The 24,475-nt window shown below is 36.4% G+C and overlaps 1 protein-coding gene across 1 annotated transcript in view; it reads left to right on the forward strand.

Moving 5' to 3' along the window:
* Positions 1-24,475, forward strand: part of LOC121136466 (unconventional myosin-IXa-like) — a gene marked incomplete at its 5' end in the record, with an annotated part of 143,501 nt that overhangs the window by 62,498 nt on the left and 56,528 nt on the right. The window contains 8 exon segments of the mRNA XM_040736944.1: positions 6,909-7,052; positions 8,371-8,410; positions 15,861-15,983; positions 17,171-17,251; positions 17,775-17,885; positions 19,465-19,587; positions 22,441-22,590; positions 23,701-24,020. Coding sequence (XP_040592878.1) covers positions 6,909-7,052; positions 8,371-8,410; positions 15,861-15,983; positions 17,171-17,251; positions 17,775-17,885; positions 19,465-19,587; positions 22,441-22,590; positions 23,701-24,020 — 1,092 coding nt within the window.

A 24,475-nucleotide genomic window follows, 5' to 3' on the forward strand; every position in this document is an offset into this window, starting at 1 on the left:
GGATTGTAGGCTGACATTCCCCTGATCCATGTCTAAAATCCATATATGAGTGAGTGCATACCATGTTTGTCTTTTTGTGACTGGGTTACCTCACTCAGGATGGTTTCTTCTAGTGCCATCCATTTGCCTGCAAATTTCAAGATTCCATTGTTTTTTTCCACTAAGTAGTACTCCATTGTGTAAATGTGCCACATTTTCTCTATCCACTCCAGTTGTGGGGCATCTAGGTTGCTTCCAGAATCTGGCTATTACAAATAATGCTGCTATGAACATAGTGGAAAAGAAATCCTTGTTGTATGAATGGGCATCTTTTGGGTATATGCCTAAGAGTGGAATTGCTGGGTCTTGTGGTAGACTGAGTCCTATTTTTCTGAGGAATCTCCATACTGATTTCCAAAGTGACTGAACAAGTTTGCACTCCCACCAGCAATGGAGGAGTGTTCCCCTTTCTCCACATCCTCTCCAGCATAAGCTGTCATTGGCTTTTTTGATTTTAGACATTCTGACAAGAGCAAGATGATATCTCAGGGTTGTTTTGATTTGCATTTCCCTAATGGCTAAGGATGTTGAGCACTTTCTCAAGTGTCTCTCAGCCATTTTAGTCTCCTCTATTGAGAATTCTTTATTTAGTTCAGTACCCCACTTTTTTTTGTTGTTTCTTTTAATTTTTTTTATATTTTTGAATTTAAGTTTAAATTAGAAACAAGGTTGCTTCACATGCCAATTCCAGGTCCCTCTCCCTTGCCCTCCCCTTCTCTTGCGCCCTCCCACCAACCCCTCCAAAATCCCCTCATTTCCCCAGGGAGGGTGAGGCCCTCTCTGGGGGTGTCCATAGTCTGTCATTTCATCCAGAGCAGGGCCTAGACCCTCCCCCAAGAGTCCAGGGTGAGAGTGCATCTCTCATTGTCGGATGGGTGCCCAAAATCCATTTGTATACCCGGGATAAATACTGATCTACTACCCAAGGCTCAATAGATTACCTAGGCCTCCTAACTGATACCCACATTCAGGGGGTCTTGATCAGTCCCATGCTGGTTTCCCAGCCATCAGCCTGGGATTCATGAGTTAACCCTTGTCAGGCCAGCTGTTTCTGGGGATTAAATCAGCCCAGTCTTAACCCCTTTGGTCATCAGTCCTCCCTCTCTGTCAATGGATTCTTTGAGTTCAGTTCAGTGTTTAGCTGTGGGAGTCTGCCTCTGCTTCATCAGCCATTGAGTAAAGTTTCTGTTTCCCAGACTTTCTGGCCATGGGATTGTAGGCTGGCACTCCCCAGATCTATGTCTAAAATCCATATATGAGAGAGTACATGCCATGTTTTTCTTTTTGTGACAAGTACCCCACTTTTTAATTGGGTCCTTCAGTGTTTTGGAGAATAGCTTCTTGAGTTCTTTGTAAATTTTGGAGATCAGCCCTCTGTCAGATGTGGGGTTACTGAATATTTTTTCCCAATCTGTGGGTTGCCTTTTTGTCTTGCTGACTGTGTCCTTTCCCTTACAGAAGCTACTCAGTGTCAGGAGGTCCCATTTATTAATTGTTGATCTCAGTGTTTGTGCTACTGGTGTTATGTTCAGGAAGCTGCCTCCTGTACCAATCAATTCATTCAAGGGTACCACCCACTTTCTCTTCTAAGAGGTTCAGTGTGGCTGGATTTATGTTGAGGTCTTTTATCCATTTGGATTTAAGTTTTGTGCATGGCGACAGACATGGATATATCTGCACTCTTCTACATGTCAATATCCAGTTATGCCAGCACCATTTGTTGAAGATGCTATCTTTTTTCCATTGTATAATTTTAGCTTCTTTGTTGAAAATCAGCTGTTCATAGGTTTGTGGATTAATCTCAAGAGTGTTCAGTTTGATTCCATTGGTCTACCTGTCTATTTTTGTGCCAATACCAAGCTGTTTCAAGACTACAGCTCTATAATACAGCTTGAAGTCAGGGATGGTGATGCCTCCAGATGTTGCTTTGTTGAGTAAAGTTGTTTTGGCTATCCTGGGTCTTGTTTTGCCATATAAAGTTGAGAATTGTTCTTTCAAGGTCTGTGAAGAATTGTGCTGGAATTTTAATGGGGATTGCATTGAATCGGTAGATTGCTTTTGGCAGGATTGCCATTTTTACTACATTGATCCTACCTATCCAAGAGCATGGGAGATCTTTTCTTTTTCTGTTGTTGTCTTTAGTTTCTTTCTTTAAAGACTCTTGCGATACAGGTCTTTCACTTGTTTGGTTAGCGTTACCTCAAGGTATTTTATGTCATGTGTGGCAATTGTAAAGGGTGATGTTTCTCTGATTTCTTTCTCAGCCCTTTTATCATCTGTATATAGTAGGTCTATTGTTTTTCTTGAGTTGATCTTGTATCCTACCACTTTGCTGAAGGTGTTAATCAGCTGTAAGAGTTCCCTGGTAGAGTTCTTTGGGTCACTTATGTAAACTATCATATGATCTGCAAATAGTGAAAGTTTGACATCTTCCTTTCCAATTTGTATCCCCTTGATCTCCTTTTGTTGTTGTATGGCTCTGGCTAGAACTTCAAGTACAATATTGAAAAGGTATGGAGAGTGTGGACAGCCTTGTCTTGTTCCTGATTTTACTCTGCCATAGGTTTGGGCAGAAGTGGACTAGCTCTCTCTGCAGGCTCCTGGTCGCTTGGTTGTTGGGGGGTGGTTGCCCTGGCTCACCAATGTTTTCTTTTATTATTATTTGATATTGTTAGGTCCTTATCATGGCTAATTTAGAAATGAAAGTTATCATAGGCATTTGTCTTACAGTTCTGTTGTTTTGAAGAAACATCATGACCACAGCAGGTCTTAGAAAGCAATTAATTGGAACTTGCTTACAGTTTTAGAGGTTTAGTCCATTTTCATGATGGCAGGAAACATGGTGGCAATCAGGCAGACTTGTTGGAGAAGTTGCTTTGAATTGTATATCTGGATTTGCAGGGAACAGGAAAAGAGAAAGCCTTTGGGCCTGGCTTGGGCTTTTGAAACCTCAAAGTCTACCCCTAGTAATACACTTCTCCTGCAAGGCTATATACCTCCTAGTCCTTCTCAAGTAGTGCCACTCCCTGATGACCAAGCATCCAGATATATGCACCTATGGGGGTGATTCCTATTCAAACCACCGCAGTATTTATATGGATGAAGTAAGTACAGACTGGGGTAGGCTTGTTTGTCATTTTCAGATATGGAGAGCTGAGAATTTCTAGTGTAATTGTTTTATATGGGGAAACACATATCTGTTGTTCCTTGTTTGCTATTAGATGGATATTATTATTCCTTCCCATAACATTTTCCCCCTCCAGTATCAGAGGTTGAATTTAGAACTTTGTTCATTCCAACACTCTACACTGAGCACTATTTCTAGTCCCAGCCTGCTTTTTACTTTGTTTTAGGTAGGATCACACTAAATTGTTCCAGTTGGTCTTCAGTGTACCCTGTAGCTCAGACAGGCCTTGAGTTTGTAATCTTCCTGCCTTAGTCTCTCAAGTAAATGAAATATAGGCCTTTGTCATAAAGTATGGCATCACCGTGGTACTTAATGAGCTGGTAGACTTGAATGAAGTGCTTTTAATTTTTAAAATTGTTGCTTATTTAGGCTTCTTCACTTAATGCCATTGATCATATTTTCTTCTTGTTTTTCTCTTTTGTTTGAGGTTGAAATTTGCTATGTTATTCTGGCTAGTCTGGTACTTGGTATGTAGTCCTTGCTATGTACTGGCCTTGAATTCAGGCAACATTCCTGCCTATGCTTCCCAGATATTGGGATTTATAGAGGTGTACAACTGTATCTGGCTTTTGACTAAAAGTTTTATGGTTAAATTTTTACACACATAATTTAAAAAATTACCGGAAAGAACAAAGTATTGTTCCATAAGCTGGTCATGTGCTTTGTTGTTTGCTCTTTGCTAAGGTGCACTTTTCTGTTCCTGAGCATGTTCTGTGATAATTCTTCTCTCCCACATGCTGGTGATTTAGATGGTCTTTCCTAAAGCATTCGGCCTCTTTTCATCTTCTATTTTATTTGATTTCCATTCTTTTTGGCTTTGTTCGTCTCTCTCATTTCTTTACCTCCAAGTCTCTTATTACTGATTTAAATACATCTTAGAATGATGTTTAATTCTCCCTCATACAATGTACATTTGTTATATCATCAAACCTTGTCAACTTTGCCCTCAAGTGATATTTGGGAATTTTTATCACAATTTACTACTTCTATCATTGTATCAGTTGAAGCTATCCTTATATTTTGCATGGATTATTATAAATTAACCAGGTTTTGTCCTCAGCCTCAAAAGTAGCCAGATGATTGTTTTTATAAATTAAATGAATCATGTTAATGTTTCTTAAAATCCCCATGATTTTTTTCTCAGTAAAAGCCAAAAATCCTTAGGCTACCTAAGAAGGCACATTATATCATGGTCTCTTTCTAACTGTATCTCAGACTCAGCAACTAAATGCCGATTTCAGAGATTTTGTATTTGATCTCTTTAACCAGATAATGGATTCATTTTCTTTATTTCTTTCTAATGGATATTTAATTAATTTAAATATTATTAAATATTATTTTTCAAATGACAGTCTTCCTATATAATGCAGAGGCTGTCTTTGAGCTCCTCTGTAACTGGCTGACCCATAATTCTTGAACCTGCTGCCTCACCTTTTCCAGTTTTGGGATTACAGGCCTATAATACCACCCTCGATGTTTTCTTTTGTTTGTTGTTTGTTTTTTCTGAGACAGGGTTTCTCAGTATTGCTTTGAAGCCTGTACTGGAACTCTCTTTGAAGACCAGCCTGGCCTTGAACTCACAGAGATCTGCCTTCCTCTGCCTCTGGAGTGTAGGGATCAAAGGCGTGCACCACCAATGCCTGACTCACACTTGACATCTTTATTTAAGCTGAGCCATATCCATGAGACCTTAACTACTCTATTTTAAAAGCTTATCATATTTTATTAGTTTTTATCCTTCATCTGGTTATTTGACCTAGAGATGTTTTCATAAATACTTATTAGTCTTTTGATACTTATTATAAATCATGTGATGGTAAGGATTTTTGTTTTGTTTTATAGCAAAAGTTCTAATTAGTTTTAATAATAAAAACCTGGAGTCAGATATAAGGTTTCAAGCTGAAAGATCAGAGAAGCAGAACAGCCAGTCACTAGTTCTCACCTCTACTGAATCCTCAGACCAAAGGGGCAATCCTGTCCCTATAAGTCCTCAGACTGAACGCAATGAGCTCCTGTTTTCTGCCTCAGCGCAGCCATATCACTCTTGTGTCCACCTTCCTAGTGCTGGTATTAAAGGTGTGTGATCCCAAGTGCTGAGATTAAAGTTCTGAGCCAATCTGCCTGGCTCTTTTTCTGTTTTATACTGGATCAGTCTCAGGTAACCCAGAGAGGCCTTGAAGTCACAGAGATCCTCTTGCCTCTGCCTCCCGAGTGCTGGGATTAAAGGTGTGTACCACCACTGCCTGGTGTCTATGGCTAACTAGTGTGGCTAATTCCACGCTGATCTTCAGGCAACTTTTATTTGTTAAAGCACAAACAAATTATCACGTTATGTGTGCAGTGACAGAATAATTAACATGTAGTTGTTACTAAGTAGTTATCTTAAACTAATTGATGCATATTCATGTATGTTACTAATGTACTTAATTTCAAAACTTTCAAGTCTGCTTTCTCAGTGTTTATAAGATTCTTTCCTTTCTCTTAAGAATATTACTTGTAGGCCCTGCCCACTTCATGCCTAGACAGTTTTCTTCCAAGGTTTTGCGTGTTTTAAATTTTTTTTTTGAGACAGAGTGTCTATGTAGCTCTGCCTGTCCTGGAACGCACTACATAGACCAAAGCCATGCTCGAACTCACAGATATCGAACTGTCTCTGCCTCCAGAGCGCTGGGAGTACCATACCTGGCCTCCTTCAAGTTTTTTTGTGTTTTGATTTCTTTTTCATGCTAGAGGCTTTCTTTGGATGTCTAGTGGAGTATTGGTCAACTATCATGTTTAAGATTGAACAGCAGTGTCTGTTTGGGTTCATGAAATCAATTCCTGAAACTTCATTGTGCTTTCCTTGCAGTTGGCTAAATTCTCTCCCACAGTTTATGCCAAGTGACTACTTGGATTATATAATCTCAGCTCTTTCCATTCTTGGAGTAGCTAGATAAAAAGGCTGAGTACCTCTATTTTCAATTTCCATGTATACTGCTGTTCAAATTATAGACTTTCTCTTTCACCCCTTATCCATGTAAAGAAAGAACAGCCAAAGCCTGAGAAATGTGCTACCTATTTTGCAAATATACACCAGTATTGTTTTTACTCTCTTTGTTCGTAAGTGTTAATTCCTTTAAAATATTATTTGTATTTTTATGGGCTTCTGAAGAGATTTAAATCTACTATCTTTACCTGGAAAGCCCTTCGTTAAGTAATATGCTATAATCACTGATAATTCCTCTGACTCTAGTGCTGATAATAGTGCTCAATCTGTAGCTAAATATTTTTGGTTGATGTGTCAGTAGCATGTGTGTTTAAGAATAAGATGTCTGAGGAAGAAATTAGATATTTTACAGAATCATGTGACCTGTTAGTGTTATAAATTCCAATGGGAGCTTTTGAAAATTCTAAAAAAAAGGCATCATGGATTCTATTATGTATTAAAATATACATCTTATGTATAACAATATGTTAATAATGTCATCTATATGATGTATTTTATCTACCTGTTATTTGTATAGAATCCACTAAATTTTTTCTGAGTGACAGAGAGGTCCCACTTGATTGGTAGTCATTGTAATAAACCATTTTATGCTGCTTAGCATTAAAGTCTTTTAATATTCCATATCTAAAGTGTAGCATATCTTATATTAATATAATAATAAAGATATTAAACAAATCATACTATTTTTTTTCACAGTGACACATTTGATATTGCCTGGAATGTCAGAACTGGCATTCGTCAAAGCAGACTACCAGCTAGCAACACTTTGCTTGATAAAGATGGCATATTTGCTAATTCAGCAAGCAGCAAACTCCTGGAAAGAGCTCATGGAATTCTCACGTCAGTATTGATTAGTAATAGACTTTTTTTTGTTTTTGTTTTTGTTTTTCGAGGCAGGGTTTCTCTGTGGTTTTGGAGCCTGTCCTAGAACTAGCTCTTGTAGACCAGGCTGGTCTCGAACTCACAGAGATCTACCTGTCTCTGCCTCCCGAGTGCTGGGATTAAAGGCATGCACCACCACCGCCCGGCTAGTAATAGACTTCTTAAAGAAGTATTTTATTAAATTTCTTACTGAACAAATAATGAAAGATGAAGTATTATTTTCATGAATATAATTTTGATTGAAAAAGATTGAAATGTTCTTAATCTTAAAACTGAGTCCATTGCATTATAGATAACATTGCTTTTTGTTTCAGTTTTCCCTATTCATTAGCAAAAGTCAAAAATGGTTAAATGTATTAATTACAGGGAATGGTTATTGTTATTTTTTCTAGAGAAAAAGAAATTTAGCTCCTTTTAGGATTTTCTGTCATTGCTACAGTTATTGTTTTTTAGATCTAGCACTTGGACAGGGAAATTTCATGCATAAGGTAAATGGTAGCGTGTGTAGTGTCATATAATACTTTTTCTTTACCTGATGAAGGAATGGTTCAGACATAGAAATAATAATAATGAATGATTTTCCATTACGCTAAAGTGTTAGTGTATTTCAGGCATTTCCCAAGCATTTATTTTTTTCATGTATCATAAACTAGATGTGTGCATGAATTGGAGTCCTGAATCTCTGTTGAAGTAATTGCTTAATAGGGCCAATAGGCTTAATTTATACAAGTCTTGCTCTACTCTGGAAGTGTGTACTAACTTCACTTAATTCTGTCAACGATGCTAATAATAAACAGTTGGTCTTAACTATTTTCACTTTATAGTCAGTCATAGTAAATGTAAGGTTTAGAGAAGTTATACATTGTTAGGAGGAAAACTTTAGATTCATAATAGGCCTTTTAACTTGTCAGCCAATGTTCTAAGCATTGAACTGTATTCGCTCATTTTGTGAAGTCATAATGAAAGTTTTAACTTTTGTTGATGAGTAGAAAAAATGAATAGAAAAAATTTAATTTCTAAACACAAAGATTATGGTTTATGAAAAAACTATATATTTATTGGTTTTTGGAGACAGGGTTTCCCTGTGTAGCTTTGGAGCCTGTCCTGGAACTAGCTCTTGTAGACCAGGTTGGTCTCAAACTCACAGAGATCAGCCTGCCTCTGCCTCTTAAGTGCTGGGATTAAAGGCCACCACCACCACGCCTGAGAGAGCTCTTAAAATCACTCATTTATACTCTAATTTCTTTTTCTTCTAATGAACGTTTTATCTTTATAGAAGAAACAAAAACTTCAAGTCAAAACCTGTTCTTCCAAAGGTGAGTACTGTGAAGAACACTTTAATTGTTCTCTATTGAGTAATTATTTTTTTTATTACTTATGCCTTATTTATGTTCAAAATAGATTATATGTTCTTATTTGAATCCATTTTAGAAATTACAAAGTATGTTAAGAAATAGACAATCCTAATAGTTCAAATAATTACTAGAGATAAATACCATTCTCTAATATGTTTAAAAACTGAAATAAATAAGTTTATGTTTAGTAATTGCCACTTTTAAATAGGGTCTTTTCAATATTCCTTTAAGCCAGGTTAAAGTGAAACTGTGAATTTTGAAAATATTTCTTGTTAGTGATTATATAATTATCAGTATTGATGTTATACAGTGTTTCTATATAGAGTTGAATAATCTCTGTGAGTTAGTAGTCTGTTGTAAGTACTTAGCTGTTTCAGCATAAATACAACAACTTTAGAGAATAAGAAACTGAACGAATATGCCCTCATGCTGATAAAAACTTCATTTATAAACACTGACATTCAAATTTCATATAAATTTTTATATTAAAAGTATTTTTTGTTTGTTTTCTTAGACAGAGTTTCTCTGTATTGCTTTGGAGTCTGTCCTGGAACTCGATCTGTAGATCTACCTCCTGAGTACTGGGATTAAAGGCGTACACCATCAATGCCCGCTAAAATATTTTTTTAAAAGACAGGTGTGATGGTGCTGGATTGGTCTCACATCTAGTTTGTATTGTAGAACTCAGAATTTGCACTTCTGGGTCTCTTCCCTTTCTTTGTTTTTGAGACAAAGTCTGGTTCTGAGTATCCCTGGAACGATTTCATCTGTACATTGAATCTCATACTTTTTCTGCACCCTTCCCAAGGAAGGCCTTCTCAGTTACCTACTTCTGGGAGTTAATGACTTCCAAATTCTTGAGAGTCTCTAGACCAGTGGTTCTCAAATGTAGGGTTGCATATTAGATATCCTGCATATCAAATATTTGCAATTTGACTCATATTACAAAATTACAGTTATAAAGTAGTAACAAAATAACTTTATGGTTGGGGATCACCACAGCATGCTGTATTAAAGGGTCACAGCATTAGGAAGAGTGAGAACCACTGCTGTAGAGCATAGGGAAGAGCTTAAGCAGGCATTCAAAGGACCCACTTTTTTTTAGTTCATTTTTTAACATTCCAATCCTAGTTCCCCTCCTTCCCTCCAATCCCACTTCCCATCTACTCAGAGAGGGTAAAACCTCCTCTGGGATGTCAACTAAGTCTGCCCTATCGCCTCGTTGAGGCAGGACCAAGTCGCCCTTCTCTACTAGGCTGAGTAAGGTATCTCTCCATAGTGAAAGGGCTCCACAAAGTCAGTTTTTGCATTATAGTTAGGTCTTGGTCCCATTGCTAGTGTCATCATAACTGCCCAAGTCACACCATTGTCACCTGTATTCAGGGGTCCTACTTAGTCCTATGCTGGTTCCCCAGTTGACAGTACGGAGTCAATAATCTCTTCTAGCTCAGGCGAGCTGATTCTCTGGGTTTCCCCTTCATGGTTTTGACTCCTTTGTTTATATTATTGCTCTTCTCTAACTTCAGCTGTACTCTGGGAGGTTAGCCCAATGATTAGTTGTAGATTTCCACATCTGCTTCCATCTGTTTCTGGACGAGGGATCTAGCTTCTCTGAGGTTGTAGACTGTCGACTGGTTATACTTTACTTTATGTGTGGTATTCACTTATGAGTGAGTACATACTATATTTGTCTTTCTGGATCTGGGTTACCTCACTCAGGATGTTTTTTTCTAGTTCTGTCCATTTGCCTGCAAATTTTAGGTTGTCATATTTTCTTACCTCTGAGTAGTACTCCATTGTATAAATTTACCATATTTTCTTTTTCCATTCTTCAGTTGAGAGGCATCTAGGTTGTTTCCAAGTTCTGGCTGTTACAGATAGTGCTGCTATGAACATAGTTGAGCCAATATCCTTGTGGTGTGACTGTGCCTCCTTTGGGTATATACCCAAAAGTGACATTGTAGGGTCTTGGGGTAGATTGATTCCTAATTTTCTGAGAAATTATCATACTGATTTCCACAGGAGTTGTACAACTTTGCACTCCCACCAGCAATGAAGGAGTGTTCCTGTTACTCTACATCCTCTCCAGCATAAGCTGTCATCAGTGTTTTTGATCTTAGCTAGCCATTCTGATCGGTGTAAGATGGTTTCTCAGAGTTGTTTTGATTTGCATTTCCCTGATGGCTAAGGATGTTGAGCATTTCCTTAAGTGTCTTTTGGCCATTTGAGATTCTTCTGTTGAGAATTCTGTTTAGATCTCTACCCTATTTTAAAATTGGACTATTTGGTAGTTTGGTGCCTAGTTTCTTGAGTTCTTGGAGTTCAGCCCTCTGTCAAATGTGGGGTTGGTGAAGATCTTTTCCCATTTATCTTGTTGACCAAGTACTTTGCTCCACAGAAGCTTCTCAGTTTCAGGAGGTTCTATTTATTAATTGTGGCCCTCAGTACCTGTGCTTTTGGTGTTATATTTAGGAAGTGATCTCCTGTACCAGTGCTTTCAAAGGTACTTTCCATTCTCTCTTCTGTGGGGTTCAGTGTAGATAGATTTATGTTGACATCTTTGATCCATTTGGACTTGAGCTTTGGAATGGTGATGGATATGGATCTATTTGCATTCTTCTACATGCAAAGGACCTACTTATTGCTGGATTTCCTTTCCAAGATAAGAGATGCAGTCTGATTAGAAGTTTAGGCATTCAGTAGAGGGATTCTGTAGCTGACTAGATCAAGGAGAAGAAATGACTGAAAAGGGACACCATCAAATGGAAGAACCTGCACATTATTGATGTGTCTGAAGACAGAAAGAAAGGGACAGAAAGCATTTTAAAGAAATAGTGACAGAAAAATTCCCAAGTTTAGGGATGGAAATAACAATTCAGAGCCAAGGCATTAAATAATATAAATTTAGAGTAATCTATATCAAAGGGACTGGAAGATGGCTCAGGGGTTAAGAGCACTGCCCATTCTTCCAGAGGTCCTGAGTTCAATTCCCAGCAACCACATGGTGGCTCACAACCATCTGTAATGTAGTCTGGTGCCCTCTTCTGGCCTGCAGGGATACATGTAGGCAGAATACTGTATACATAATAAATAAATAAATCTTTAAAAAAAAGAAAGATTAAATTTTAAAACCTGAGCCTTGCTATGTTCAGTCGCCTTAACCCCTATACTTAGCAATCCTGTCTTTAAAAAATGGAGCACATGTTTTTCTCACAAAAAACTGAGGGAGTTTAATCCATGCCACATGTGCATGGATTAAATACTACACTCAGTTCTTAAGCAGTATACAAATAGTGCTAATTAGTAACATGAAAGCACAGTATAAAACTAAATGGTAGGGTTAGAATCCTGGCTTTGTAGCTATGAGTGCTTCTGCTCTTCTAGAAGCCTCAAATGCTATTGTGAGCACCCACAAAGCTTCTCATAATCACTTATAACACTAGCTCCAGGGATTTATTATTTTCTTCTGGCCTTTACCATTAGCATTTACACACAAGTGGCATACATATTCTCTCTCTCTCTCTCTCTTTCTCTCATCTAAATGACTATACACCTTGATCAAATAGGTTTGTTCTCAAGTATGCAAGAATGGCTCAACATTTGCAGCTCAATGAATATAACTTATGAGCAATAAATGACAAAGAAAAAATGATTTGATAAAAGCCTAAATCCCTACATGATAACACACTAAAGGCTATGTATCTTATAAATAGCTAGTTGATAGTTTTTTTTGGGGGGGGGTTCTTTGAGACAGAGTTTCTCTGTGAAACAGTCCTGGCTGTCCTGGAACTAGCTCTTGTAATCAGACTGGCCTCAAACTCAGAGCTTTGCCTACGTCTGTCTCCTGAGTCTGGGATTAAAGGTTTGTCCACCACCACCCAGCTCAATAGCCAGTTCTTACCAAATGGGGAAAAGATATGGCTGTGGCACAGATGCCTTCTCATACCACTTCTATTAAAATAGTACTTAAGACTTAACCAGAGAAATTAGGCAATAAAAAGAAAGAAAAGCCACCCTAATTAAAAAGGAAGCAGTGAAATAGTCTCTGTTGTCTTGTGACATGTTCTTACAGCAATCTCTAAAGATCTGCTAAGCACTAGTAGAAATAATATGTGAATTCAGTAAAGTTTGAGATCACAAATGCAATGTAAAATCATGCTTTAAAAAGACTATCTGAAAAAAATTATGAAAGCAATTCTATTTTTTTTAAATGTAAGGTATCATACCTTATTTTTTTCTTCATTTTTTTTAATTTAACTTTTTACACATGTCACTCTCAGTTCCCTCTCCTTCCCCTCCTCCCCAATCCTGTCCATAATAGCACCATAAAATATAGAATAGTTACAGTAAATTTAACCATAGAAGTGAAAGATCTGAACACTGAAAATTATAAAATATTGATGAGACAAGTTGAATACAACACAATGAAAAGTGAGCTTTCTAATTTATGGCTTAGAAAATTATTATTAAGATAATTTTTAGCACCTAATGTGACTGATAGATTTATATATGGGATGTAGTCCCTATTGTCACTTTATATAGATGTGAAAGAAATAATCATAACATAAATACACAAAATTTCCCAAATACTTCTTGAACACAAAGAATGAAGCTTGATATGTTGTGATGTGTTATTAAAGAGTTATAGTAATCAAAATAGCATTAAATGCCATTAAAAAAAAGAGAGAGACAGGCTTGAAAGGTAACTCAAAGAGTAAAAGTACTTGTTACATAAGCCTGAGGCCCTGAGTTTAAACCCCAAGAACCCACGTAAGACTGAGTACAGTAAGTAAGCATGCATCTATATTTTTAATGCTTGTACAACAAGATGTGAAGTGGAGACAGAAGAACCCCAGAACCTCATGAACTGTCTGGTATATATATTAGTGGAACAAGGAACTGTTTGAAACAATGTGAAAGTTGTCCCAAGATTGTCCTCTGACCACCACACGTGTACACTTGAACACAAACATTCACATGCACACCCACTATGAAATATTAGAACTGAAAAAAGAAAGCAGAAGAGTTTTTAAAAAGGGCACAGCCAACAATGGGACATTATAATAAACCCAGAGAAAAACCTGCATATTTATGGTCAATTGATTTTTGATAAAGGTACCAAGAAAACACTTGATAAAGAACAGTCTCTTCGCTGGGCATTGGTGGCGCACGCCTTTAATCCCAGCACTCGGGAGGCAGAGGCAGGCGGTTCTCTGTGAGTTTGAAGAGCAAGATCCAGGACAGCCTTCAAAACAATACAGAGAAACCCTATCTTGAAAAAAACAAAAACAAAAACAAAAAAACCCAAACAAACAAAAAAAGAGAACAGTTTCTTCAATAAAAGTGTTGGTAAAAAAGGGTATAAAAGAATGAAACTGGACCATAATTTCACGTCAGATACAGAATACCCAACGTACATTAATGAATTAAATACATCATTTGCAACTGTATAAAAACTGTATGGCACTTGTATAGGCAGCAGTTTCTTAGATACTTCAAATATACAGGAGACAAGCAAAAATAGACAAGTAGTATCAAACTGAAAAGCTTCTGTACATCACAACCATATGTCTAATTTAGGGTCAATAGCCAAAATATGTACAGATAAGTAATAGGAATGTTACCCATTTAAAAAGGACCCAGATAGATGTTTCTACAAAGGAAACATGCAAATGCCCAACAGATATTTTCCAAATGCTTAAAATTAACATCACTGATCATTGGAGGAATACAGATAAAACCCATAATGATACCAGTTCATACCTCTAGTTAGAACAATTATCAAAAACATGGAAGTTGGGCTGGGGATATAGGTCAGTGATAGAATACTTGCCTAGCATGAAAAATAGGTTCAACCCTTAGCATTTGTGGGAGTGGGGTTGTGGGACACGGCAAAGTGGAGATTATAAGTACAGATATTCTTGAGAATAGTATGGATATTCCTTTTTAATAGTAAAAACATAGCTGGGCAGTGTTGGTGTTTGCTTTTAATCCCAGCACTTGGGAGGCAGAGGCAGGTAGATCTCTGTGAGTTCAAGGCCAACCTGGTCTACAAGAGATAGTTCCAGGACAGCTAGGACTGTTGCACAGAGAAACCCTGTCTCAACAAACAAAAAGAATAATAACTCAAGAAACGATACTAAAATGGAAGTGACAATTTTGAGTTATGTGAGAAAATAAAGCCTAAGAGGAAAACCCCCAAATCACTATTTTTATACTTACTATCTTGCAGATGGGTTAAAGTGTAACCCATCCAAGTAGTCTCATTTCAGGTTGACACTTCTTTACATCAAATTAACCTGTTACCTAAAAGAAACCTGTCATCTCAGACCTGGATGTGTACAAACTAAATGCTAAGTGTGGCACAATTCAATGGTTCTGAGAGAGGGGAATCTTAAAATGACAAAGATCTCAGAGGATTCTCATTTGCTCTGCAAAACCTAATTTAGGTATCTTCTCTTTTTAACTCATCCAGCATTGATATCTGACTACTACTCTCTACTTTTGTGAGCCCAACTTTAAGATTCCACATGTGAAATGTTGCACAATGTGATTTCTTCTGGATTTTTTCAGTATACATAAGCATCTTCAAGTTCACTAATATGGTTGTTATCACAGAATTCCTTTTTAAAGACTGAGTAGAATTCCACTATGACTATAAACTACTTATCCTTTATTCCATCCCTCGATTCACTGAGTAGGCACTTAGGTTATTTCTGTGTCTTGGTACCTTGCCTATTAAACACTTACATTGTAACACTGATCTCAGTTCTTGTGGACATGCACCCAGAAGAATGACTGGATTATATGTGTTTTTACTTAGTTACTTTGCTATTCCTGTGTTAAGACACTTTACGAGGGAAATATATAGAAAAAAAAGTTTATTTGGCACCACCACCATCACCCAGCTGAAAACCCATTTTTATAACTCCTTTTTTGTGTCCTAACATGGTAGAAGTATTAGCTGATTGGTCCTTTTGTTTTAGCTAAGTACTAATTGTAGGTAGGCAAGGAGTGTCTTCAAGTGCTGGCCTTGGTTGCAAAAACAAATATAACACATCTTTACATAGTTAAAATAATATTCTACAACTGTAAATCTTCAACATGATCACTCTTTTTGCAAGTAAGTGTATGCCAGAACCCAGATCTAGCTAGTAAATACTTTTGCCAAAGTGACTCATACCATTGATAGATGCTGGGCTTCACACTCTGACGTGATTGGCTATTTGACATAGAGGAAAGGGAGAGCCCTAGTCAGACTAACCACCTTTAATAGAATAAAATATTTCTCACAATTGTAAATAATGAAAACTGGCTGACTGTATTTTATTCGTGTGTGTGTGTGTGTGTGTGTGTGTACACATATATAGATATACATACATACGTATATATGTTTTCCCATTCTCTTTAGCACTTGCTGGAGGTAAATTCTTTGAAGCATTTGACAAGACTGACCCTACAGGATCGAATTACCAAATCCCTTCTTCATTTGCACAAGAAGAAGAAGCCTCCCAGTATCAGCGCCCAATTTCAGGTTATTACCTATTCTACTCATGCTAAATAAAATCTGTTTCTTTCACATTTTGTTGTTGAAGGATCAAAGTGAGCTGCAAGTTCATTGATGTGATGTGATTCATATGCCTACGACATAGAATTGAATATTTTTATTAGAAAAGGAGTTAGGATATATGTCCAAGAAACAAAGGTTTTTCTTTTATAAAATAGAAAGTGAAAAATACATTAAGCCCAAAACAAGAAGAAAGAAGGAAAATAATAAAGGTAAATAGAAGTCTGTGAAGCTATAAACAGAAGAGAGTCTGGAGAGATGGCTTAGCAGTTTAATGTGCTTGTGGAAGATTCTAGTTGGGTTCCCAGCACCCACATAAGGTGCCTCACAACCACCTCTAACTCTATCTCCAGGCGATCTGAAGTGTCAGACCTTTGTGGGCAGCAGCACTGTAGTACATATACTCACACACACAAACACAACACTAAAAATACAATAAATCTTAAAAAGAAAATCTGAACACAATTGGAGGAGTTTAAGTACAACAAAAGCTCTGTTTCTTTTAATAGATCAGGAACTGATACACCTCTAGCCAGACTAAGTGGGATATATATATATCCAAGCATAGAAGAGAGAACATCTCTCCATATGCCATAAACATTAAAGTTAATTTAAGGTAGTACTTCTTTTCTTGATGATTTTAAAAGCTCATCAGAATAGAAGAATATCTGTGCAGGGCATAGTGACATACACTTGTAATCCCAGCACTCAGAATGCTGACATGGGAACATCACAAGTTAATGTCAGCCTGAGGTACATAGCTTGTTATAGACCAACCTTGAACAAACATCAAGGCCCTATCTCAGAACAAACAAGCAGGGAAAAGAGAAAAAAAAGAAAAACTACTTAAAATGAATATTTGAATAAAGTTACTTAATGAAATGTAAATAGTGAAAAATTATTCTCTATTCAGAGTATTCTGAAATGCATCTGCAAATAATGCCTGTTGCTTTAAGATTAAGATTAAACTGCATTCAATATCCTCAGCAATTCTTGATTTAACCAGGATGGGAATGTATACAATTTCCTTTTCAGAAACAAACCCTTCTATGTATGTGTAGAAGGTTTTTTTAAAATACATATTTTGCCACACTTGTTTATATTTATAAATCACTTTTCAACTATGAAGTAATAGCATACTACTTTTATTGCAGGCTTCCTTAAGCAAGCTGATGGAGACACTTGGTCAAGCAGAACCATATTTTGTAAAGTGTATTCGCTCAAATGCAGAAAAGGTAAAAGTATCTTGTATATGACAGCACATCACTCAGGTTACTTCAAAACACATTTTGAATGATATTAAATGAGAATAAAGAGGAATTATGCGTACTTCCTGTACAGAAATTCATATTCCATAAATATTATCTATAGCTAGTCTTTTAATTTCCACACTACCCATCTGCAAGATGTTTGTGGATTTGATTCAGTAAGTACTAGAATCTGAGAGGCAAGTATTAGTAATATCTCTTGAAATTCCATTAGAAAAAAGAGATTTGTTTTTCTCTGAAATTTTTATTACTCTAGAAGCTAGTTAATCTCTTTTCTGTTTGGATATAGTTTATGTCTCTTTACAAATTATTTAGCATTTTCATGGTTAGAAAAATTTACCGTTACCTTTTCTGTTGCAGTGCCTTTAGAGTTTGTCGAGATATAATGTGTAACTATTTTTGTCAGTCCCTGGATACTCAAAAGTGAGCTTTACTTTTAAGACAAATCTGAATTTGGAGACCTACTAACCTTTTTCTCTTTTTGTTTTAGCTGCCCTTAAGATTCAGTGATGCCTTGGTACTAAGACAGCTTCGGTACACCGGGATGCTAGAAACAGTTCGAATTCGCCAATCAGGATATAGCTCCAAATATTCTTTCCAGGTTATATACTTCTATAATATATTTTTTAATGCACACATTCATATCAAGTAAATTGTTTCCACATAGCATGCTTATTATGTCTTTGGGACTAATTTACTACTTTTTTGTTTTTCAAGACAGGGTTTCTCTGTGTTTGGAACTTGTTTTGTAGGCCAGGCTCTCTCAGAGATCAACCTGCTTCTGCTGGGACTAAAGGCGTGCACCATCACACCTGGCTCATCATTTTAACATTTTTAAACAAAGTTGAAAACTCGTTAAGAGAATATTCATTTTTTTGGAAGGACAGCAGTCTTGTTGAGCATATGCTATGAATGTTTGCTAATAAATTTAGCAATTTTCACACTTTTTCCCCAGTAATTGAAATATTTTAATCAGAATGGTCTTGTCAAATGAAAAGGTTCCATTTGGTGTTCCCTTAAGTTTTCTTAGACAGACTTCTTACCTGGGAAGCTTCTAGAATGTTACTCAGCAATCATTATCAGCTATACTGCTATGTGTGTAAAAATTATATTGGAACCTTTCAGTAATTGAGCAGTTTTTGCTGTATGGAAATACAAAACTTGTTCTTTAATTTGTATGTTCCAGCAGCTCCAGTATTTTCTTTCCCTGCTTGCTTAATTCCAGGTTCTTGTTAAATTACTTTTCTTTGGCCTTTTGGTATGGCTTTCTCAAAAAGAATAACTAATTTCTACCCTTCTTTAATTCAGTTTCCATTTGATACCATGATGTTTCAGACTCAGTATTTTCCTTTTACAGTTTTATTTAATTTAAATTTTTCCTTACTGTGTTTTTAAAACCTTATTTTTAAAAGATCATTTTATATTTATCTTATTTTTATGGATGTTTTACATGTATGTATATCTATGTACCATGTGAGTTCAGTGCCTTTGAACACTAGAAGGAGGTGTGGTATCCCCCTGAATGAGTTATAGATGGTTGTTAACAGGCATGTGGGCACTTGGAATCTAACCTAGACCTTTGGAAGAGTATCCAGTGCTCTTAATCACTGAGTCATCTCTCCTGCTCCTCCTATTTATAATATCTTAAAGTTACACTTTCATCTTACTTTTTTATTAATAAGATTTTTTCTTTGATGGTTTCTTGCACATATATAATAAATTCTGGTTACTCTCATACCCACTCTTTCTTATCACTTTTCTACCCCTGCCAGTTTGCCACTTTCTACTTTTAAAAGATGAGAAAACAGGTCCTAGAGTACATTCACTCATGTGGCCAGCTGCCCTATTGCAGTGTATTCTGATCTTTTCCAATGCCTTGCATTAAATAAAAATTTCTTTTTATTTATTAAAAGACTGAGAAGCCCATTAATAAAAGATAGTCTGTTGGGTTGGAAAGATAGCTCATTGCTTAAAAGCACTGGCTGCTTTTCCAGAGGTCCTGAGTTCAATTCCCAACAACCATATGACGGCTCACAACTATCTATAGTGGGATCTTCTGGCAAAAAGTTGTACATGCAGATTGAGCACTCATACACATAAAAGAAAAATAAAGATAATTTAGGGTATAATACTCATTTAGTTCCTATGTTATTTGAAACCATTTTCTTTTTACTTTTTAGGATTTTGTGAGTCACTTTCATGTACTTCTTCCCCGAAATATTATCCCATCTAAATTTAACATTCAAGATTTCTTCAGGAAAGTAAATATTAATCCTGATAATTATCAAGTTGGAAAAACAATGGTAAGTATATATTGCCTAATTGAATGCATTTTATATTTTAATAATAATAATACCTTATTTGTCATGAGTTTTATGAAAAGATAGTATATACTAAGTATTACAAGGAAATTGATTAAGCTAAGTGGTTTTAAATTTATATATTTATTTATTTGTGAGTATATGTATGTGTGTGGGCACAGATGTGCCATGGCATGAGTTAGGAGCATGAGTGAGGAGGTCAGAAGAAATGTGTGGACTTGAGTCTCATCCCTAGGACCCACATGGTAAGGGGAGAGAACCAAGTTGTCAGGCTTGGTGACAAGTTCCTTTACCCACTATGCTATCTTGTTAGCCTATAAATTATTATTATTATTATATTTGTGTATGATTAATGGGTGAATGGTAGCACATCCATACAAGACAATTTTCAAGATTTGGTTCTCCTTTTGTCTTGGGTTTGCAAGACGAAACTGAGGTTTTTTTTTTTGTGAGAAGTTTTATTAGGAAGGGGGAAGGAAAGAGAAAAGAGGTAAAAAGGCACAGAGACACGGAGAGGACAGAAGAGAAGAGGGAGACAGGAAACGTCCTGTCTGCCCCAGGCAAACACCAGGAAAGAGAGAGGAGCAGAAAGAAAGTGGAAAGAGACCAGAAAGAGGCAGGGGAAAGAGAGAGGGAAATAGAGAATCGAAACTGAGGTTCTTATGCTTACATGCCAAGCACTTTTACTTAGTGAAACCTCTTTTTTTTTTTGTTTGTTTGGTTTTTTTGTTTGTTTTTTTGTTTTGTTTTGTTTTGTTTTGTTTTATGAGACAGGGTTTCTCTGTATTGTTTTGGAGGCTGTCGGTCCAGCCCGGCCTCAAACTCACAGAGATCCGCCTGCCTCTGCCTCCCGAGTGCTGGGATTAAAGGCGTGCGCCACCAACGCCCGGCTTAGTGAAACCTCTTAACTGACCCTAGGGGCTTTTTTTTTAATGACTTAGCAGTAAAGGTGCTTGCTGTCATGTCTGATGAACTGATTTTAAGACAGGCAGTGGTGGTGCATGCTTTTAATCCATCCCAGCATTCAGAAGGCAGAGACAGGAGGATCTCTGAGTTTGAAGCCTTCTTGGTCTATAGATTGACTTCCACGATAGGCTTTAAAGCTACAATGAAACCCTATCTTGAAAAACCAAAAAAAAAAAAAAAGAAAGCAAAACAGAACTGGGTTTAATCTCAGAACCCATATGATAGGTAGAGGAGAACTGACTTCTACAATTGTTACCTGACCTACCCACACACATACAACCTAAAATAAATGATGATAATCAGTAATAATCATAGAATTCCTGGCCAGTGTTCTAGTTCTAATTCCAACTTTAGTTATAATTCAAACCATCTCTGACTAAGATATTCTACTGTAGTCATCAGCTTAGCTTGTCTACAGTTACATTATCCATATTCTTCTATTGCCCTTTTCAACTATTTTCTTTGTTACCTTTTATTTATATTCCTTTTTTAATTTTATTCTTCCTCTGCCTTCTCCCTCTTCCTCCTCTGTTTTTCAAGCTAGAAAACATGATCATCTTGTGTTACCATATGATTTAATCCTCTTGCAAAATTTCTTTTTGTTTTCTTAGAAATGATTTTTATATCTCAGCTGTTTCTCCATTCCTGATTCCATTTTGTTTCTGGTTCTTAGCTCTTTTCCTCTATATTACTTTGATAATAATAAACTGCTATTTTATTCTACTTTAGTCATTCCATTTAACTTTTTTACCCATTTATTAAAATCACTTAAATAAGCTACTTTATATTAACCTCATGTTCAATTATAATCCCAATAGACTCTCTAGTAAATGTATGTATCTTCCTCACCCACACTGTCTGATCCTCTATATTGTACTGCATGTTTATACTCCTAGCACTAGAAAGCAGTGCCAGGAGAATCATCCATTCAAGACTATTCTCAGCTGCATAGAAGTTCAAAGCCAGCCTGGGATACAAGAGCATCTGTCACAAAACACAGACAAACAAATACTTCCATATTGTAGTTTCATAATATATAACAGGACTTTATGGAGAATTCAGTTGTTCAGTTGTCTCATGTGCTTTAGTTTTTCTGACTGAGGTAAGATCTTCTATCTCTAGTGCATAGTAGTTTACTTTGTAACTCTTGATATATAAAGTCTTCCCATTCCTAAAGATGAACCATAAGTTCTATTTCAAAGAGATATGCCTAATTTATACTTCATATATACCTGCTTTTGACTCTGGGGAGTAAGAAGCCTTTAATGCACACTAGATTTCAAATAGATGGTTATTGTTGGTTTTTTTTTTTTGGTTATATTCACTTTTTAAGATCTTTGATTCTTAGTTTTTCCCCTATTTTAAACTTTTAAAAAGTTGACATGTTAAAACAAGCTATTTAAAATTAAAATAAAAAATGATAAAAAAAATTGGAACATGTTAGCTAGTGATGTAGTGACCTTTGACAGCAATGATTTTTCTAGGTGAAAGGTAGTAATATAGCAGAGTTTGATAATGGAAACGTGGTATACTGTCTCATTTTTCCATTTCCTCATGTATTAGTATCTTTTTTGAGTTTGAGAATGATTACTTTAGTCAAGGTGATAGAACTATCTATCAGTACTTTATTTACTTGTTGGGGTTTTTTTTGTTTATTTGTTGGTTTGATTTTGGTTTTTTGAGACAGCGTTTCTCTATGTAACAGTCCTGGCTGTCCTGGAACTCACTCTGTAGACCAGTACTTTATTTGCTTGTCTGCCATTGTACGTGTTCTTCTCTGAAAGAGAAACTTATCCCTGGAAACAATAATTCATGACTAGTTTCCATTTCTTCTTAAGCTTTATTTCTTGTCTTTCTTCATTCTCATAGGTTTTCCTAAAGGAGCATGAACGACAGCACTTACAAGATTTGCTTCATCAGGAAGTGCTTCGTAGAATCATCTTGTTACAGCGGTGGTTTAGGGTCTTGCTCTGTAGGCAGCAGTTCCTCCATTTGAGACAAGCATCTATTATTATCCAGGTGGGATGAGAAAAGTATTCTTTGTATGAGAGTGACTTTGGCCTTCGTTTAGTAACCAGAACCATTTTACTGTGAAACATTTAAATAATAATGGAACTTCAGAGATGAGAATAAATCATACTCATTTCTCTCAGCAGACTGCTTTGCATGTCATAGCAGGTAACACCCTGGGAGTTCAAGGGCAGCCTGCCAGCTTGTCTACATAGAATTCCAGGACAGACAGAGCTACAACAGAAAGACCCTGTCAAAAATAAACAACAGATAAACAAACAAATAGGAAATAAAATGGAACTTATTTATTTGTAGAGCATAAAAACATCTAAAAAATTTAGATTGTGTAATTAACTTCAACTAGGTTATATTATTTAAAATAGCTATTTTTTTTGGAGGGGGGCTTCAGTTTTCAAGACAGAGTTTCTCTGTGTAGCTTTGGAGCCTGTCCTAAAACTCACTCTGTACACCAGGCTGGCCTTGCACTTAAAATAGCTATTTTGATAAGCAAAAGTTTTTTATTTATTTTCTAAAGATACAAGGTTTTACTTACTAGCTTACATTTGAAGTACTCTTGGATAATAGCCTTACCTGAGATTTTTTGCTTAATTATCAGCAGCCACAACTTTATGGAATTTTTTCCCTTGATGAATTTTTGCAGAGGCCTTTCTATTCTTCTAGTTTCTTGTCATCAACTTTAATGATAATGATTTAGTGCTTATCATAAAGGACCTCCATCAGCTTGGCTCATTAGTTAGGTATAAGTTCACAAAGATGGGCATGGCATTTGCTTAAGGCTTTGGCAACTTTGTGGATCTCATCTGTTAAGGCAATGTGGTCTTGAAGAGGTGATCTTCAGCACCTCTTGTAAAGCAGTGCTAATTTCCATTACACCCACGGCAGCAGTGCCTTCTGTGGGCATAGCAGCAGGTTATAGGTAAGATCAAGCCTGGGCTGACCAGAGTGTCAACACAACTCAGTGGCTGCATAGAAAGACCTAATTTTATTATTATTTTTAACCATCAACAAGTTAGTTGCTAATGACATAGAATTTTGCCTTTGTTTGCCTTTTCTGGGAAATGACTGGTAACTTGACAGCCGTTTTCTTTTTTCCCTTAGCGTTTCTGGAGGAATTACCTAAATCAGAAGCAAGTCAGAAACGAGGCCGTGGAAAAAGATGCTTTCATTATGGCTAGTGCAGCTTCTCTTCTCCAAGCTTCCTGGCGTGCTCACTTAGAGAGACAGCGATACTTGGAGTTATGAGCTGCAGCTGTTATTATCCAGCAGAGGTGGAGGGAACTGTATAGGTGCAAACATAGAGCTGCTACCTGTATACAGGCAAGATGGAGGAGCTACAGGCAAAGTAAAAAGTACAAAGAACAAAGGAACAAAATTATCCTTTTACAATCAAGATATAGAGGATTCAGAGCAAGACAAAGGTAATCTATGTCAATGAAGCAGTTGATCTTCTGTTTTCATAGGTCCTTTATTTAAACCTTTGCTTTAATACTCTTAATATCAGTTATATTTTCATCACTAGACTGTGATAAATTTCTACAGGTTCTAACCTGTCTGGGCTATAGCAGAAGTTAAATAAATGGTCATTGAATTAAAACAGGTTGTAAACCTCCACGAAATATAGTTATAACTGCTTAAAAACAAAACAGAGCAAAAAAAACCTTGTACATTTGGTTTAATCTTATAAATTTTCAACTTCTTTTTTACCTTGAGAGCATTGGATCTTTAGTTCAATTAATATTTTGTGAAGGCTATTTAGTTAGGAATTATTCATATAAAGAAGAGGGTAATTTGAACTAGTACAACCAAGTTAGTTTTAGAAATATGTAGATGAGTACAGTGGTATGTACTAGTCCTAGTTAAATAGGGAACTGAG

Source organism: Mesocricetus auratus, unplaced genomic scaffold (assembly GCF_017639785.1).
Source record: "Mesocricetus auratus isolate SY011 unplaced genomic scaffold, BCM_Maur_2.0 Super-Scaffold_100227, whole genome shotgun sequence".
NCBI lineage: Eukaryota > Metazoa > Chordata > Mammalia > Rodentia > Cricetidae > Mesocricetus > Mesocricetus auratus.